Source organism: Ursus arctos, unplaced genomic scaffold (assembly GCF_023065955.2).
Source record: "Ursus arctos isolate Adak ecotype North America unplaced genomic scaffold, UrsArc2.0 scaffold_21, whole genome shotgun sequence".
Lineage (NCBI taxonomy): Eukaryota > Metazoa > Chordata > Mammalia > Carnivora > Ursidae > Ursus > Ursus arctos.
In genome coordinates this window covers 1,827,300-1,845,854 of record NW_026622886.1, presented here as the reverse complement: position 1 = coordinate 1,845,854, position 18,555 = coordinate 1,827,300, and the positions used below count along the sequence as shown (strand labels likewise).

General features: G+C 38.1%; 1 protein-coding gene across 2 annotated transcripts in view; it reads right to left on the bottom strand.

Moving 5' to 3' along the window:
* SLC25A17 (solute carrier family 25 member 17) overlaps positions 1 to 17,741 on the bottom strand; it is a 35,959-nt gene extending 18,218 nt beyond the window's left edge. The window contains exon 1 of one of the 2 annotated variants that reach the window (XM_026479574.4): positions 17,553 to 17,741. In XM_026479574.4, coding sequence (XP_026335359.1) covers positions 17,553 to 17,606 — 54 coding nt within the window. In that variant the 5' untranslated portion in view covers positions 17,607 to 17,741. Of the gene's footprint in view, positions 1 to 4,198; positions 4,355 to 17,552 lie in introns of those variants that run through there. The other variant, XM_044392319.3, reaches the window with a different exon arrangement.
* Positions 17,742 to 18,555: the final 814 nt, after the last annotated feature.

Here is an 18,555-nt window from a genome sequence, read left to right as displayed (position 1 = left end):
TATGGTGGGCTAGACAACATGCTGCAAAATACCTAGCCCTGTTACATAAAATACTAAATATATGACAAACACCTTTTAAGTACTTAGCAGAGCTCAAAGTAAGGGAAATCCACTGGAGCCAGAAAGAGCAGGAACCCATATGATTAAGCAGACTCTGGCTTTGGTTGCCTAAGAATTTTTTTTGCCAATCTAAGTGATCAAGTGGCTTTATTATTATTATTTTTTAATTGAAGTGGAATTCACATAACATAAATTAACCATTTAAAAGTATACCGTTGGGTGACATTTGGTATATTCACAATGTTGTGCAACCACCACTTCTATCAAATTCCAACATATTTCCATCACCTCAAAAGAAAAGCAGGCACGTTTCACCTCCCCCTGCACTCAGCCCTGACTACCCACTAATCTGCTTTTTGTCTCTATGCATGTATCTATCCTGATATTTCATATAAAAACAATCATGCAAAGTGTGACCTCTTGCGTGTGGCTTCTTTCACTGATAATGCTTTTCAAGGTTTATCCACTTTGGAGCATATATCTGTACTTCCTTCCTTTTTATGGCTGAGTACTAGTCAACTGTGTGTATATACTACACTTTGTTTATCCATTCAAAATGTTACGGAATGAGGCATTAAATGTACTAAGTACTGCTGAACTGTACACTTTAAAGTTTTGTGGGGTTTTATGTTTGTTTTTGTTTTTTTAGTAAGCTCTACACCAACATGGGGCTCAAACTCGATTGGACTAAGCCAGCCAGGTGCCCCTGAACTATACACTTCAAAGCGGTTAATTTCATATTATGTGAATTACACAATTAAAAACAATAACAGGGGCGCCTGGGTGGCACAGCGGTTAAGCGTCTGCCTTCAGCTCAGGGCGTGATCCCAGCGTTCTGGGATCGAGTCCCACATCAGGCTCCTCCGTTATGAGCCTGCTTCTTCCTCTCCCACTCCCCCTGCTTGTGTTCCCTCTCTCGCTGGCTGTCTCTGTCTCTTTCAAATAAATAAATAAAATCTTCAAAAAAAAAAAATAAAAAATAAAAACAATAACAAACATTTAATCCTCACCACAACCTGATGAGGTAAGTACTGCTATTTTTTCCATTTTACACACAAGGAAAAAGATACTAAGAGGTTTTGTAACTTTACTAAAGTTACTCTTTTCAAGTGGCAGAATTAGTATTTGAACACAGGCAGCTTGGCTCCAGAGACCACACTCTTTTTTTTTTTTTTTTTTTTTAAGATTTTATTTATTTATGTGACAGAGAGACAGCCAGCGAGAGAGGGAACACAACAGGGGAGAGGGAGAGGAAGAAGCAGGCTCCCAGCCGAGGAGCCCGATGTGGGACTCGATCCCGGAACGCCAGGATCACGCCCTGAGCCAAAGGCAGACGCTTAACGACTGCGCTACCCAGGCGCCCCTAGAGACCACACTCTTAACCACTGTTGTAATTAAAACTTTTTTAAAATTTTACTAATGTAGTACTAAAAATTACTGACAAGGAAAAAAAGGTACTAATATGGGATCTATTTTATGTGTCAAATACTTTCTGTGTACTAGTCTGGAAACTCAGCATAGAGCCTGGCATAGCATAAGCCCTAAACTTGTTAATTAATGTATGACTGTACGCACCTACAAATAAACTTAATATCCATGAAAAATGTATTCAAAATGCTAAAGATAAATTTGGAACATAGCTGTTCTGTACATTGGGAACTTGCTATATTTGTCTCTTCACCAAGCAAACACACAGATGACTACTTTCGTTTTCATAAGCAGCTGTTACCTGAAGGAAAATATTTATTATCTATGCCAGTCTTATGCCAAGCCTATATAAGCACATGACTTTTTAGAATTTGAATTGAATTCCTCTTTCATAAATACTCAGTGTTTTTTTTCCTCTAGGTCTGTCTGTTCACTTATATAAAATTAGAAGGCACAAAATACCAAGAAGATAACCACAATGTACAATACTGTTGTGCCAGAGAGACATAAAAATAAATCCATTATTTTGAGTCCCACAGAATTCTAACCATCTGAGTGGGAGTTCTACTGCTGACATTAATTACAATTTAAAAGAATCCATTTCCAGAGAAACAACCTTCTGGTGCCTCACCAAAAACAAACATTTTTAGTCACAACTTTCTACCATACCCCTCTGGCGTTTAACCATTAGGTCTTGGGAAACAAATTAATTGCTATACTGCACTGTCACCTGGAGCCAGAAAAGCTTTTAGAAATCATCTTGTAGAGGACTCCCTTCACCTGAGAACTAAGCAGTATGAGCCAGTGTAGTGAAGAGGTCTGCCCAAAGCCCAAGGCGCAGAGGTAGAGTTAGAACCTAGAGCTCTCGGACTCCAAGTTCTACTGTTCACTGTTCTACCTGTGTTCTCCACCTTTTTTCAGTCTTTTAACTTGACTCTTCTCTTCCACTTATAAAAGTGTACACAATACAAACACACATACACAATCTGGGAAAATCACACACAAAAAACTTAACAGTGAATAGGTAAGGAGAGGAAAGGAATTAAAGGTGGCCCTATTTCCCTTGTAATGACTCTCCATATAACCATTACTTTTTTTTTTTTTTAACAACAAGCATGTGTTAGTTTTAGTTTTGAAGTGGAGAAAAAGCAAATATACTTTTTTAAATTTAATTTTATTTTTTTATTATTTTTTTTAAGCAAATATACTTTTAAAAGACATCAGAATACAAGAGCATATAGCCTAGAGAGTCTCAAAGTATGGCTCCTTGAAAGTCCCCAAACCCTTTGCAGGGGTCTGCAGGATTAAAACTATTTTCATATACTATCACAGTTTTTGCCTTTTTCATTCTCATTTTCTCACAGTAGTGTAATAAAGTTTTCCAGAGGGTACATGATATGTGATACTGTAAGACTGAATGTAGAGGCAGATAAAAGGATCAAGCTATCTTCTCTTAAGTTAAACATGAGAAAGATCTGCAAAAATATAAAACAATGTCACTCTTCTTATTATTTTGGAGAAAATGTTTTTTTTAATGTTACATGTTAACACGTAACAGGTTTAATATTGTAAACAAGAAATAAATGTTAACGATTTCTCAATTTTAACTTCTAATAAATATTGATAGTTACAACCACATAAACAAAAGCTTAGAGTCTGTGATAATTTTTAAGAGTATAAAGAAATCCTGAAACCAAAAAGTTTGAGAATTGCTATTATAAACATGCCATTAAATATGAAAACCATACATTGTTAACAAAATATGATTGGGGCTCCTGGGTGGTTCAGTTGGTTATGCATCTGCCTTTGGCTCAGGTCATGATCCCAGGGTTCTGGGATCAAGCCCTGTGTTGGGCTCCCTGCTCAGCGGGAAGCCTGCTTCTCCCTCTCCCACTCCCCCTGCTTGTGTTCCCTCTCTCGCTGCCTCTCTGTCAAATAAATAAATAAAATCTTAAAAAAAAAAAAAAAAAAAAAGAACCAGGGATACAGTGTGGTCATAACTATAAGTAAACACGGCAGGAGGAGAAATTCTGGGTCAGGAGATAATGATTTTGGCTTTCAATTAGCTGAATTTTAAGTCCCTCAAGGACTTCTACTTGAAGATGTCCAGCAGGTAGCCAGATACTAGTCTGAAGATACAGAGATTCTGAGATAGAAATATAAATTTGGAAGTCACTGAAATAAAGAATATTTCCTCATCTTTGAGGAAACAATAATTGCACCATGACGTACAGATTTTTGTTAGGGGTGGGTGGGATCATTACTTTACCAAAAACATAGGATTACATATTGCTTTGTTTTCATAATCAAATTTTCACTCTCAACAAATTATTACTGAAAACATTTCATTAAATTTTTTGTTTTATTACCTTCCTTTTCCTTTCTTTGGGGTAATTTTGATACTTTTATCTAACTTCTTGAGATGGGTGCGTAACTCCTTAATTTTAAGTCTTTCTTCTTTTCCAAACTTGATTTAAAGGCTACTCATTTCTAAGTATTTTACCTGCATCTGGCAGGTTCTTTTCTTTACAGTGGTTTTTAATATATCACCACTATCTAACTCCATTTTTATTACCCCAAAAAGAAAGCTGTAGCTATTAGCAGCTACTCTCCATTTTTGCCTCCTCCCACACCCTGGCAATCACTAGTCAATTTTCTGTCTCTATTTGCCTATTCTGGGTTATTTCATATAAATGGAATCAAATAATACCTGATCATTTGTGACTGGCTCCTTTCAAGGCTCATCCACGTTGTAGACCCAGAACTCCATTCTGTATTATGGTTGAATAATATTCTGTTGCATGGACACATCGCCTTTTGTTTATCCATTCATTAGTTGATGGATTTGGGTTGTTTCCACTTTTCTGCTTCATGAAAAATGTTGCTATGAACATTTGTGTACAAATTTTTGTATGAAAATATGTTTTCACTTCTCTAGGAGTGGAATTGCTGGGTTACATGGTAACTGTTAAACATTTTGAGGAACTACCAAACTGTTTTCTACTGTTGCTGCAGTTTTATATTCCCACCAGCAAATTATGAAGTTTCCAACTTCTCCATAAACTTGCAACACTTGTTATAATCTGTCCTTTTGACTACGACCACCCTAGTGGGTGTGAAGTGGTAATCTCGTGGTTTTGATTTGGATTTCCCTGGTAATTAATGCTGTTAAGCATCTTTTCATGTATTTATTTCCCACTTGTATATCTCCATTGGAGAAATGGCAATTCAAATCCTTTGTCTATTTTTTAGTCGGGTTATTTACCTATTACTGAGTTGCAGGCAGTCTTTATATATTCTAGATACTAGACCCTTAACAGATACAGGATTTATAAATATGTTGTCCCATTCTGTTGTCTTCACTTTCTTGATGGGGTCTTTGAAGCATGAAAAGTTTTTAATTTGAATGAAATCCAATCTACTTATTTTTCTTTTTTATTACTTGGTGTCATATCTAAGAAACTATAGCCGAATTCAAGGTCATGAAGATTTATGCCTATGCTTTCATCTAAGAGTTTTGTAGTTTTAGCTTTTTTTTTTTTTAAAAGATTTTATTTATTTATTCGACAGAGATAGAGACAGCCAGCGAGAGAGGGAACACAAGCAGGGAGAGTGGGAGAGGAAGAAGCAGGCTCATAGCGGAAGAGCCTGATGTGGGGCTCGATCCCATAACGCCGGGATCACGCCCTGAGCCGAAGGCAGACGCTTAACCGCTGTGCCACCCAGGCGCCCCTGTAGTTTTAGCTCTTACATGAGGTCTGTGGTTCATTTTAATTTTGTGTATGGTGTGAAATAGAGGTCCAACTTCATTCTTTTGCATGTGGATATCCAGTTGTTCTTGCAACATTAAAGGGACTATTCTTTCCTCCTTGATATATCTTAACATCCTTCCCAAAATTCAAATGAACAAAAATTGAGGATTTAATTGTTGGACTTCCAATTCTATTCCATTGATCTAACTATCCTTATGCTAAGGATACTCTCTTGATTACTGTAGTTCTGTACTAAGTTTCGAAATTGGGAAATATGAATCCGTCAACTTTGTTCTTTTTCAAGATTGTTTTGGCTGTTCTGGCTATTCATTTTCATATGAATTTTAGGATCAGCTTATCAATTTCTGCAAAAAAGCATACTGGAGTTTTGATAGGGATTGCACTCAGATTCTTTTGAGGACTATTGCCATCGTAATAATTGTCTTCCAATCAATGAACATGAGATGTCTTTCCACTTATTCAAGTTTTTAATTTTTTCAATGATAATCTGTATTTTTTAGCATACCTAAAAGTTTTAATATGCACTATCTGCACTATCACTCAATTCTAAATATTTTCTTATTTCTATTATGATTTCTTCTTTAGCCCATAGATGTTTCAGAAATGTGTTTAATTTCCAAACATATATGTTCTTTAATTACTTTTGTTATTGATTGCTACTTGATTGCACTGTGGTTTAAGAATTCTTTTCGTGGGCCGCCTGGGTGGCTCAGTCGTTAAGTGTCTGCCTTCGGCTCAGGGCGTGATCCTGGAGTTCTGGGATCGAGCCCCACATCAGGCTCCTCCACTGGGAGCTTGCTTCTTCCTCTCCCATTCCCCCTGCTGTGTTCCCTCTCTCGCTGGCTGTCTCTCTCTCTAATAAATAAATAAAATCTTAAAAAAAAAAAAGAATTCTTTTCGTTTCATTCTATTTCAAAAGTTTTTCAAAATTTAAGTTTTGCTTTACAGCCAAGTAAATGGTCAGTTTTGATAACTTTTCCATATTTGGCTTGAAAAGAATGTGTATTCTGTCGTCGTTTGGTAGAATGTTCTGTATATGTCTACTAGGTCAAATTTGTTAAATACATTATTCAATTCTTTATTTTCATAGTTCCCCCCAACCTGTTCTACCAATTACTGAGAGATATATTAAAATCTTCCATTTTGATGACAGATTGGTATATTTCTTCTTAAGTATTTGCTTTAAATATTTTAAGACTGTTACTAGATGAACACAAACTTAAAACTATTTCATTTTCCTTAAATATTGAGCCTTTTTTCTCTATGATGCCATTACTATAAAGTCTACTTTGTCTCATGTTAATAGTTCTCTTTTGGTTAGTATTTATCTGATAAGTCTTTTCTCACATTTTTACTTTTGAACTTTCTGTATCCTTTTCTTTTAGACACGTCTTTTATAAACAGCATTGCTCCCTTTTAAAAACCAATCTAGTACATTCTCTTTTAACCAAAGCATTTAGTTCATTAAGATTTATTTGGATTTAAAACTGCCATCTTATTTTGTGCTATGTGTCATACATACTCTATGTTGGTTTTTCTGCCCTTTCCTGTTTTCTTTTTCGACTAGAGTTTTTTTTTTCTTTTTTAAAAATTAATTTCTTACCCCTGCCATTTATTCAATTTTGTCCTTATTTCATGATAAAATTTTACAAGCTATCTAGTAATTATAACATACATTCCTAACTTATCAATGCTAAAAACATTCAGTAGGTTTATCCCCCTCCCAAACAACAGAAATTTAATTCCATTCACTCCCACTCACCTTCATGCTACTGTTATCTACTTTAATTCTAACTTCTTTTGCTTCTTCTTTAATGTCCACAAAACAGAGTTAATTTATCATTTGATAGTTAAAGTTTAGATTTAGACGTATGCAGTATTTACCACTTTTTCTACTCTTCATCCTTTCTTCCGTCTCATAACTTTCCATCTAGCAACACTTGCCTTCTATATGAAGAACATCCTTCAGAATTTCTCATGAGGATATTGCTAGTAGCAAACTGTTTTTGATGGTCTGAAAATGTCTCTATTTCATGTATGTTTTAAAGATTTTCACTGGATATAGCATTCTAGGGAGATGTTATTGTCTCTCAGCAAAATGAAGAAAACACTCCACAATTTTCTGACTACAATCATTGCAAATGATAATTAGGTGTCAGCTATCCTTTAGCTCATTAATCCCGTCTTCAGTTGTCTAATATATTGATAAACCTGTTTTGGATTTGAATCCACCACTCGGCTTCAATTATTAATTTACAGCTATGCACTAATTATTTTTAATTATTTTAGCTTTAAATTTTAATTTGACCAAAACGAAAGATGCACAGTTTTAAAAAGTCATGTAATATAAATGGCAAAATACAGTAGTTCCTGCCCACTCCTATTTTACCCAATCTTCCTCCCAGAGGCAATTATTTTAGCTTCTTTTAGCTGTTTCTTTTGAAATTTACTCATCTCCATAATTAAAAAATATCCCATTATCTTCTGATTCATCAATTTTAGACATTTACATTATGGACGGTGAAAATTTAGCTTTGTTATATTCCCCTCTGCCTTCTTGTCCTATCTTTCTAAGAGCTATGATTTTTATTTAAAGTAAGTTTTCAGGGGCACCTGGGTGGCTCAGTCGTTAAATGTCTGCCTTCGGCTCAGGTCATGATCCTAGCGTTCTGGGATGGAGCCCCGCATCAGGCTCCCTGCTCAGCGGGAAGCCTGCTTCTCCCTCTCCCACTCCCCCTGCTTGTGTTCCCTCTCTCGCTGCCTCTCTCTCTGTCAAATAAATAAAATCTTTAAAAAAAAAATAAAGTTTCTAGTGTTCCCAGGACTATCCTGCATCTACTTTCAAATTTCAGTTATTTTACTTTTCATTTCTAGACATTCTACTTGGTTAACTTTCAAATATGCTCGCCAATCTTAGTTTCTTGTTCCTCACACATATTTTCTAGCCATTCTTTTATTTTCTTAAATATTTCTTATACATACTAAATAGCTTTTTAAGATTATGACTGAAAATTCCATTTTCTGATTGTTGCTGCTGTCTGCTACTGTTCTTGTTCACAATGCCTTGTTTCTCTTTGAGTTTAGTTTGGATTGAACTGCTCATTTCCCTTAGAATTTTATTTTTGGGCATTCTTTTAAACTTTCTAAAGATAAGTACCACTGGAAAGTATTTCTACCAGACACTTTGCGGTCCACCAACCTGGAATCATTCCAAGTTAAACTATTTGCTTCACGTTTTCAAATGATACAAGAACTGAGAATTCAGGCTGCAACCTTAGAGAGGGTTTGTGGCTTCAAAATCTCAGTGGTGATTTCTCAGTGCCAAGGTTGTAAGGAGTAAGATCATTTTCCATTCACTTCTACAGCATATTCCTTTGGGATTCCAGGCTTACTGGATGATTGTATAAGGGCAGGTTGATAACATATTCACATTTCAAATCTATTACCTCATAATGTCTAACACCACTCTTTTATGTTCTCTGGATATTTAACAAGTGAAATTCTAACTTAATATCCCACCTCCAAAAAATTTATAAAATTTAGTAAACTAAACAAAAGAATATCAAAACAGACATAAAATAGCTACCATTTTACCCTGGATATGAAAATTAGGAAAATGACAAAATCAAGAAAGAAAAAAGCCAGAAATCCGAATTTAAATCCTTTCTACACAGGTATCTCATTAAAAAACATACATAAATACAGAAGCTGAGTATCATGTCTTTAAGTACAACGATGTTTGGGTTAGCTTACCAACCAGGTCACCAAATTCAACCATTTCCAAAATGTTAATTCACCACTGAAGGGTGAAACACAGTAAAAAAAAAAAAAATGCAATGCCAGTTTCAAAGTCAATTTTCAGAGAGGAGTCTAGAAATGGTGGTTGAGTCACAGCACCACTGAAATCAGTGTACGGTTTCTTCCGATAGAGTAGATGGCATTACCTGACAGAAGGGTTATTTTAAAAAGAAAGAAAGAAAAATAACTAAAATACATTTTCAGTGGTAGATCTGGAGCTAATGAAATTCCAAAGATTGAAAGCTACTTACTGTGGCATTGATATTCAAAAATGTTATTCACCTAATCAGAGTTAATGTAAGTCTTTCCCTTGATAAAGCCATCAAGCTAACTCTCACACTTATATAGAGAGAGATACAACAGTTTATAAATAAACCCAGTAGGTACAGAATATCCTTTAAGTAAACTTAGGAGAACCACCACCAGACCAGACTGGTATGACAGGACAGGGCTACCTAAGCATGTTTCAGGCCTGAAGGGAAGCAAACATGGGAGAAAGGTTAAAGCTATAGGAAAGAGGTGAAAATTAATGGAACAATGTCCCAAAAGATATTTGGGGATGGGATGAGGGGGGAGGATCAAGATCAAAGATAGCAGAGACTGGATGCATCTGTTTTTCCTGAGGCCAGAAGAATATAGGAAATACGGGTACAACTGCAACTGACTCTCTAATCAGAAAAAAATGGAAAAGTGAGAAAGCTCATCCCAGTAGCCCCTATTTTATCTAGAGAATAAAAGGTGAGATCATTTGCTACAAGTGAATGGGTAGAGTTGGCCATATGAGGTGAGAAAAAATTTCAGTTCTATTGAATTTCTGAAACTAGGTACAAATACTATATTTGCAAGAATATATTTGAAAAAGAAATAAATTATGGCCTTATTACACTTTTCTAGGCACTGCACTAGGTGCTCCACAAGTGTTTCCAGGAGACCCCAGTAAGTGAAGTGTTACTGTCCCCATTTTATAGCTCAGAAAACTCAGGTTCAGAAGAAAACATAAATGACCCAAGATGACAGGGATAATTAAGTTTTACTCTAAAACTTTTTTGTAGTTATTATACCATATTTACTTTAAAAATAAAGTTATAGGCTATTCTATGTATGGCAATAAAATTTTCTTTATTTTCTGACTCAAGCATAAAGCAGCAAAGTAAAGTTAGAAAAATAATTCTAATAAAGACTGCATAAGTACCTTTAAGATTAGGAGAACTGAAATGAAGTGACCCCATTAGCTATTAAGTCTATTAAGGAGGTCAGGAGGGATGAACAGAGAGAGCACACAGGATTTTTAGGGCAGTGAAAGTACTCCACATGATACTATCATGCTGGTTTCATGTCATTATACATTGTTAAACCCAATGTACAACATCAAGAGTGAATAAGCACTAATATACACTATGGACTTTGGGTGATTATGATAAGTCAATGCTGGTTCATCAATTTTAACAAATGTACCACTCTGGTGGGGGATGTGCATGTGTGGGGGCTAAGGGTATAAGGCAAATCTCTATACCTTCCTCTCAATTTTGCTGTGAATCTAAAACTGCTCTGAAAAATTAAGTCTTAAAAAAAAGTTTACTAAGAACTCAAGATATATTTTGGATGGGAGGTAGTAAGGCAATGAAGTCTTAAAGATTAAAAGCTACATAATAATTCAATCATAATTTAGCAGAAGCCCAAACGAAATAAAACAGTAGGCTAGGAAGCAAAGATAATACAACAAAGACACTCTAATCGCCACTTTTTGAGATGTTTAAACCAAAGTAACATAATGATGCCCTCAGACGGACACCGACCTAAGTTAATGCTATGGACATAAGAACTAGGAAGATCGGTAGGAGAAGAAAGGGATAAAGAAAGGGGGGGTAATCAGAAGGGGGAATGAAGCATGAGAGACTATGGACTCTGAGAAACAAACTGAGGGCTTCAGAGGGGAGGGGGGTGGGGGAATGGGATAGGCTGGTGATGGGTAGTAAGGAGGGCATGTATTGCATGGTGCACTGGGTGTTATACGCAACTAATGAATCATCGAACTTTACATAAAAAAAATAAAATTAAATTTAAAAAAAAGGTTAATGCTATGGGAATCTAAGCAACTAGATTTAAACTCTGGGTCTGGATGAATCAGCTGTGGAAAGGAAAACCCTTTCAAAGAGAACTGAACATATAAATTGTTAGAACTGTAGTTTAAAATACTCCCAATAAACAATCAGTGTCCAAGTGCCTCTAGTTTGTTTATACACCTGTATATTTAATATTTAAATATTAATGTCACTTGTTTTCTGATAATCTAAGGATATTAAGAGTCTGGTTCTGAAATACACGAAGGAATGGGACAAGAAGTGTGGAAGAGAAGACACCTAGGCACAGCAGAAAAAAGAGAGGGTAGCAGAGAGGGCAGACTTGGATTCTGGCCCTGTGCCTACGACCAACTTACTGGTAACCCTGGAAGTCATTTAACGTCCCTGTTTCCATTTTCCTGTCTCTGTGTGAGAATAAAGATACCTGTCCAAAAGCCTCAGAAACAACCCTGAGGTGGGTATTATTATTTTCCCCTTTTTACAGATGAAGAAACTGAGGCAAAGAGAGGTTGAGAAACATGCCCAAAGTCACAAAGATAGTAAATGGCAGAGTTGGAGCTCAAGCAGTCAGGTTTCAGGGCCCACACTTTTAACCACTTGTCATAATGCCTACCTGTCAGAGTTGTTAATAGATGTGAGAGGGGGTTAAGAACTAAGGAATTCTAGGGGTGCCTGGCTGGCTCAGTTGGTAGAGCATATGACTCTTGATCTCGGGGTTGTGAGTTCGAGCCCCATGTCTGGTGTAGAGATTACTTAAAAAAAAAAACAAAATCTTGGGGAAAAAAAAAAAGGGAATTCTAAGTACTAAATATTATTATTAAATATAACATCAAATTCACTAAATCAAGTTAGGATGCACAGAAAATTAGAAAACATAGCTGTGCACAATATGATTAGCTTCCATTTATTGAGCCCCTTTTATGTGTCAGATAGTATAAAAGCTGTTTTACTTATGTTATTTGATAATATTCACAAAACCCTATGAAGTTATAAACATTTAACAAATTAGAATCTGAGTTAACTAACCTAAATCTGGAAAGAGAGGTTTTTTGTTTCTAATCTATCAATTAATGAGTGACATTAGGGAAGTCACTTAACTAAGCAATTCCACAGATTCTTCATAACCGGATGTGGGAGGCCACATTAACATTTACATTGCACTAAGTGTTTACCACAGTGACAAGTTAGAAATGATCTATATGTCCATAAATAAGTTATGGAATACTCATATGATAGAATATTTTGTATTAAAGAAACAATATTTGGGGGCGCCTGGGTGGCACAGCAGTTAAGCATCTGCCTTCGGCTCAGGGCGTGATCCTGGCGTTGTGGGATCGAGCCCCACATCAGGCTCCTCTGCTATGAGCCTGATTCTTCCTCTCCCACTCCCCCTGCTTGTGTTCCCTCTCTCACTGGCTGTCTCTGTCAAATAAATAAATAACATCTTTAAAAAAAAATAAAAAAATAAAAAAACAATATTTGTTGAAATCTTTTTAATGACATGATATAGTGGATTTCTGATGTTTTGGGCCACACGTCCTCACTTCCTTTTCCTAAGCTCAGCCTGATCTTCTTTACCTCTTCCCACCGTGTACAATTTTGGTAGGACAGTAAATAGAGGTGCCCACCCTCCACTACACTAGCTGAAGAGTCCTGGAAGGTTCCTTTTGAGGGACCTTTTTCCCACCAGTTACAGTCAAGGACTGGGCATATAACCTTGAGTACAGCTATTGGGACTCTCCCATTGACTTTAATCTTGAGCAGAATGCTGTAGAGGGGGGCGCCTGGGTGGCACAGCGGTTGAGCGTCTGCCTTCGGCTCAGGGTGTGATCCCGGCGTTCTGAGATCGAGCCCCACGTCAGGCTCCTCTGCTGGGAGCCTGCTTCTTCCTCTCCCACTCCCCCTGCTTGTGTTCCCTCTCTCGCTGGCTGCCTCTCTCTCTCTAATAAATAAATAAAATCTTAAAAAAAAAAAAAAAAGAATGCTGTAGAGGGACAAAATCCACTGATTCCAGTAGTGGTGCCCAACACTCTCCAGTAGAGTGTGTTGGTTCTTTCCTGCTTCAAGTCTTCATCCTCCCCACTGATCCTGCAAACTCCCAAAGATTCTGCCAATAAACTTCCTTTTTTAAATTACCCAAAGTCTGTTTCTCCAGCTTGCAACCAGAGAACCTAATTGATTCACATGGGGAAATGCTTTATATTCTGAAACAAACACACCAAAAACCCCAGGATATGAAACTCTATAATACCAGTTATATAAATAAAAAATTTATTTGTAAATGCTTATTTGTATATAAACACAGAGAAAACACAATGAGGAAGGCACAACCAATTTTGACAAACACTGTTTCTGATAAAATTTAACCCAAACTTCTTTGCATAGTATAAGATTCCCCAACTACATAGATCTTCTACGCAGATCATCTCTCATCTTTTATACCAGCTATGTCAGAACTAACTTGAAGTTCCCCACATGCTGATTTACATATGAGGACCTCTGGCCATGCTTTTGTTGTGTCTAAAAGTCTCTTATTACCCTCTTGTTTCATTTTGCCTAGCAAATTCTTACTCTAAACATAAATTACGCAATTTAAAAAAATTAAAATTAACTATAGGGAGAAAAGAAGTCCCCTGATTAATATTAGCATTACAATTACAAAGTCTGTTTCAGTGTCAAAACCCCACTTAGGCAATTCTAACCAATTTCACTTTTCAAACTGTAGATTAATAAAATTTCTTTTAACTACAAATGAACATTTCTACAAATAATATCTACCTTTAAAAGCTAAAGAGAACCCAAAATATAAAATTATAAACCTAATTATATTCAAAATTTTGAGAAATGTTTATGAATGAGGCCATTAATTGTATCATGTAATAGTCATCCATTAGAGCTATAGCATTCTCCTGAAATAGTACAATTCTAATTTTCAAATACTTGAGATTATCTGCAGTTACCCCAAGGTGTACCACAAAACACTCAAAATCACTATTTGTTTATTTTAATTTTTAAATGTGTGGGTGTATGTGCATTAACACCACACTTGATGTGAAAATGTAGAACTTGGAAGCAAATAAGCAAACACGAACCATGTCAACTTAAAAAGACTGTAAATCAACATCTTAAGCAATGATCCAACAATCCTTTGGGGAGAAGCAACTACTCTAGGCAGCCTTGCTTGGAGTTTATACGAAGTCACGCAGCTATTGAGAGGCAGAGCCAGGATTCTGACCCAGGCTGCCTGGCTCAAATCAGGCACCAGGCACTCAAGTACTCTTACAACTATGCTAAGCCGACTCTCCTTGATCATCTCAAAGCTTTGGTTCAACACTATGCTAAGGACATTTAATTAAACACGAGCCATGACAATACTATACCAGTAAAAGCAATGCCATTTTTCTTATCAACTACAGTGACATTTTTGCGGTGAAATTTTTTTCCTTTGGTAGCAACCAGAAGAAATGAGGGCCTATGTTACATGGTTTAACTTTAACATAAAGGCTTGCAAAAAAAGTCTGAGAACATTCTTCAGTGTAATAGTTAAAAACAAAACAAAACAAAACAAAACAGAAACACAATGCAACTTCTCAGATACGTGCTAGGAACATTACTGCCCTGAGGGGAAGCAGGAGAAAAAAAAATTCTTAAAAAGCATATCTATTAGATAATCTAAAACAGCTTATGCAAGAAAGAAAACCTAATAGCAAATTCAGGGTGCATAATTTCAAACATTAACAAGAGAAAAATAGGCAACAAGGAGAGAAAAAAATATAGAAATGTCTTTGTAGGTTACACAGAGATATCACCTCTACCCGCAGTCACTCTCTATAGTAAGGCTCAGAAAACTATGGCCCAAGAGCCAAATCCAATCCACTGTCTGGTTTTGTAAACAGGATTTTATTGGAACTCAGCTTCACTTATTCATTTACTTATTGTCAATGGCTACTTTCACGCTAACATGGAGGTGCTGAGTAGCTGCACCAGAGACTGTATACAAAATCTGAAATATTTACCATCTACCTTCTCACAGAAAAAGTCTGCCAATGCTTTTCTTTTATAGCACTTAACACTATCTAAAATTATTTATTTTTTTGTTTATTCAATTATTGTCTGATTCCCCCACTGGAATGCACTCTTCATGAATAAAAAGACTTTGTTCTCCAATATATTTCTAGCACCTAGAACACTACATGGCACATAGAAAGCACTCTGTTCAGGTGCTGAATGAATGGCATTTATTGATAGAAAGAAAGGAAAACAAACACTTCCCATCTTCCCATTCTTCCTTAGATGCACTTCAACTATTCACTCCACCATATACCAAAATGTGTCTTGCCAATTAACCACTGGATTTATCATATTGATAAACAAGTTAGTAAATCTAATAGTTAATTCTCACTCTTTATCTTATTTGACCCAGTTGATCTTTACCCTTTCGCATGTGACTTTCAGAACACCACATTCTCTTAGTTTTCCTCCTACCCAGCAGGCCCTTCCTTAGTCTCCTTTGCAGGTGCTATCTCACTTCTGAAATCTCTTTGTTGGCATGCTCACTCAGTTTTCCAGACTTTTCTCCCAGTCCACAATCTAGTCTCATGACTACTCTCAGGCATTTCAAACTGAACTAGTCCAAAACCAATCTTTCTCCCAGACCTGCTCAGTTATAGTCTTCATTATCTCAGTAAATGTAAATGCTTCCAGTTGCTCAAGCCAAAAACTCTTGGGAAGTCAACCAACCCTCAATCTATTATACCCCATATCCAATCCACCATCAAACCTGGCGACTCTGTCTTATAAATATATTCCAGGTTAGGGGCGCCTGGGTGGCACAGTGGTTTAGCGTCTGCCTTCAGCTCAGGGCGTGATCCCAGTGTTATGGGATCGAGCCCCACATCAGGCTCCTCCGCTATGAGCCTGCTTCTTCCTCTCCCACTCCCCCTGCTTGTGTTCCCTCTCTCGCTGGCTGTCTCTATCTCTGTCAAATAAATAAATAAAATCTTTAAAAAATAAATAAATAAATATATATATATATTCCAGGTTAATGATCACTTCTAACCACCTCCACTGCTACTATCATGGTCCAAGCCACCATCATCTCTTGTCTGACATGACAGAACAGCCCCCTGACAACTTCCCTGCTTCCACCTTTACTCCCTTACAGTTTACTCTCATCAACCAGAGTGATCATGTTTAAAATGTAAATCATCAAGTTGCTGGATGTTCAAAACCTCCAAAAACTAGCTAGTTCTCTTTCCTACTCAGAGTTAAAGTCTCATATAGTTTAGTCCCCTGAAGCCTTTCTGCCTCTTTATTCCCTCCACTCCAGACACATAGGCTTCCATGACCATCTTAGAACCTGTCAAGCAAGCTTCTATTTCAGCGCCTTTGTAATGGCTGAAAGGCTGTTCTGGTTTAATTAAATGAATCAAGACTGCTGAATCAGGCACTTCCATGAAGTACTAGGTCAACAAACTCTAAAAACAACTCTGTGAAGTAGGCTTCGACACCCCTACTTTACAGATTCGGAAAGTGAAGGTTTACAGGTCACCTATCTAACAAATGATGGAGTTGGGGGTTCATCCCTGATTAGTGTGCACAGAAGAGCTCTCAGTGAAGTTTTGCTGGCTAAAAGGAGACCACTCTGATATTCCTCTGAAGTCACAGTCATTCCAACTGCTTAAGGTGCATCTTGACATCTGGAGAAGGACATGAGAAAGGGCAGTCAGAGAGTTAAGAGGACAACCAGAGGAGGAAGTTAACCAAGCCAAGAGTGGAAAGTGTCAAGGAAAAGGGAGTGGTGTCAATGGAACTGAGACATCCAAAAACCCAAGAGCCACGCACATACCTCACAGTAAACCACACCTGTGGTGGACAGCAACTCTCATCTTGATTTAAGACAAAACAAAACAAAACAAGGCATATCTTCTGCCTATATTGTTCAGAGATACCCTAAGTGCTGCCACTCGTCTGCAGCAAGAGTATGAAAACAGGCTACAGGTAAGGGCGTGACTAAGCAACACAGCTTCACACCTACGTTTTCCTGCGGCCCAGTGAAATAAAGTTTGTGTGTGCGGGGCCTTTAAGGGAGATGATTGGTCTTTAAATTTCGGAAGGCAAAGAAAACAGCAATTATTTTCTTCCAGGCTCCCTGTATGTGGGATCATCGCTGTCTATATCCCAGATATTTTCTAAGAGACCAAAACAGCCAGGGGCGAAGGGTGTGCTGGCCCTCACCCCAAATTGTTCCAGCATCTTCTCGCCTATGTTTCATTCCTCCCTGTCTCACAGTCACGACTGTAAATACCAACTCACCCTCCTCCTCTCATCCCCATCCCCCAGCCATATCCCGGACTGGCCCCACAGAAGCCCCACACCCCGCAGGGGCCCGGGCGTGAAGACCCCGCCTCACCACGGCTCCGGCCACAGCATGGACCAGGCTTTCGTAGGACAGCACGGAGGCCATTGCTACGGCTCCCCCACAGACCTAGCAACACTTCTCCCTCAGGAGCCGCAGCTAGCGAAGAGAGGAAAGAAGCGCCAGAGCCCGGGGCGTGAGCGTCACAGGCCCCACCTTCTCACGCCCGCCTCTTCCAGAACAACCACTTCCGGGTCGTAGGACGCCCGGTCTCCCCGGCAGAGGCCGCAGGGGCGGGAAGACGGGAAAGGCGGGCCTTGGCTCTGACTGGGCCCTGGGGCATGCGTGGGCGGGCCAGAGACGCGCTGGACCAATCACACGGAACAGCCTGACGGTCAGAAAGCCCGTAGCCGCCCCTTGGGTCTGACCTGAGTACCCTCGAGTTAGGGGACGTGGGGGTTTGTGCTTCAGCATTGGGGCTTGGAAAGGCTTAGGTGGCCGCCTTCCCTCCATAAGACAGGCTGGTAACCGGCAAGAGGGGGACTCAAATCTTCCCGTTTCTTTGCGATTTAACTCGTATTTTCTCTTGCTAGTATTTTTAAAGTCACATTTTATCCGAAAGGAAATGTTGATTGGTCAAGTTTCTCCACCCTTGAAAACCCCCGGGTGTGGTAGAAAGACAAAATGGAGCTTGAGATCAAAGTGGTCAGATGCAGGTGGGATTATACTTGTTAGCCACTAGAAAGTCATTTAACCCCTTTGCCCCCCCCCCCTTTAAGATTTACTTATTTGAGAGAGAGCACGAGCAGGAGGTGCAGAGGGAAAGGGAGAATCTCAAGCAGACTGCTGAGCGCAGAGCCCTATGGAGGGCTCCATCTCACCACCCTACACCAAGAGTTGGTCGCCAAACCTACTGCGCCAACCAGGCGCCCAGGTTTTCTCCTTTGTTAAGTGACAGTGTTAATACAACTCCACTGCTGTAAAGATTACAAAAGCTAATTTATGTAGACATCGTTTATGTTAAAAAAAAAAACAACTTCACATGTTCTAAAGCTAA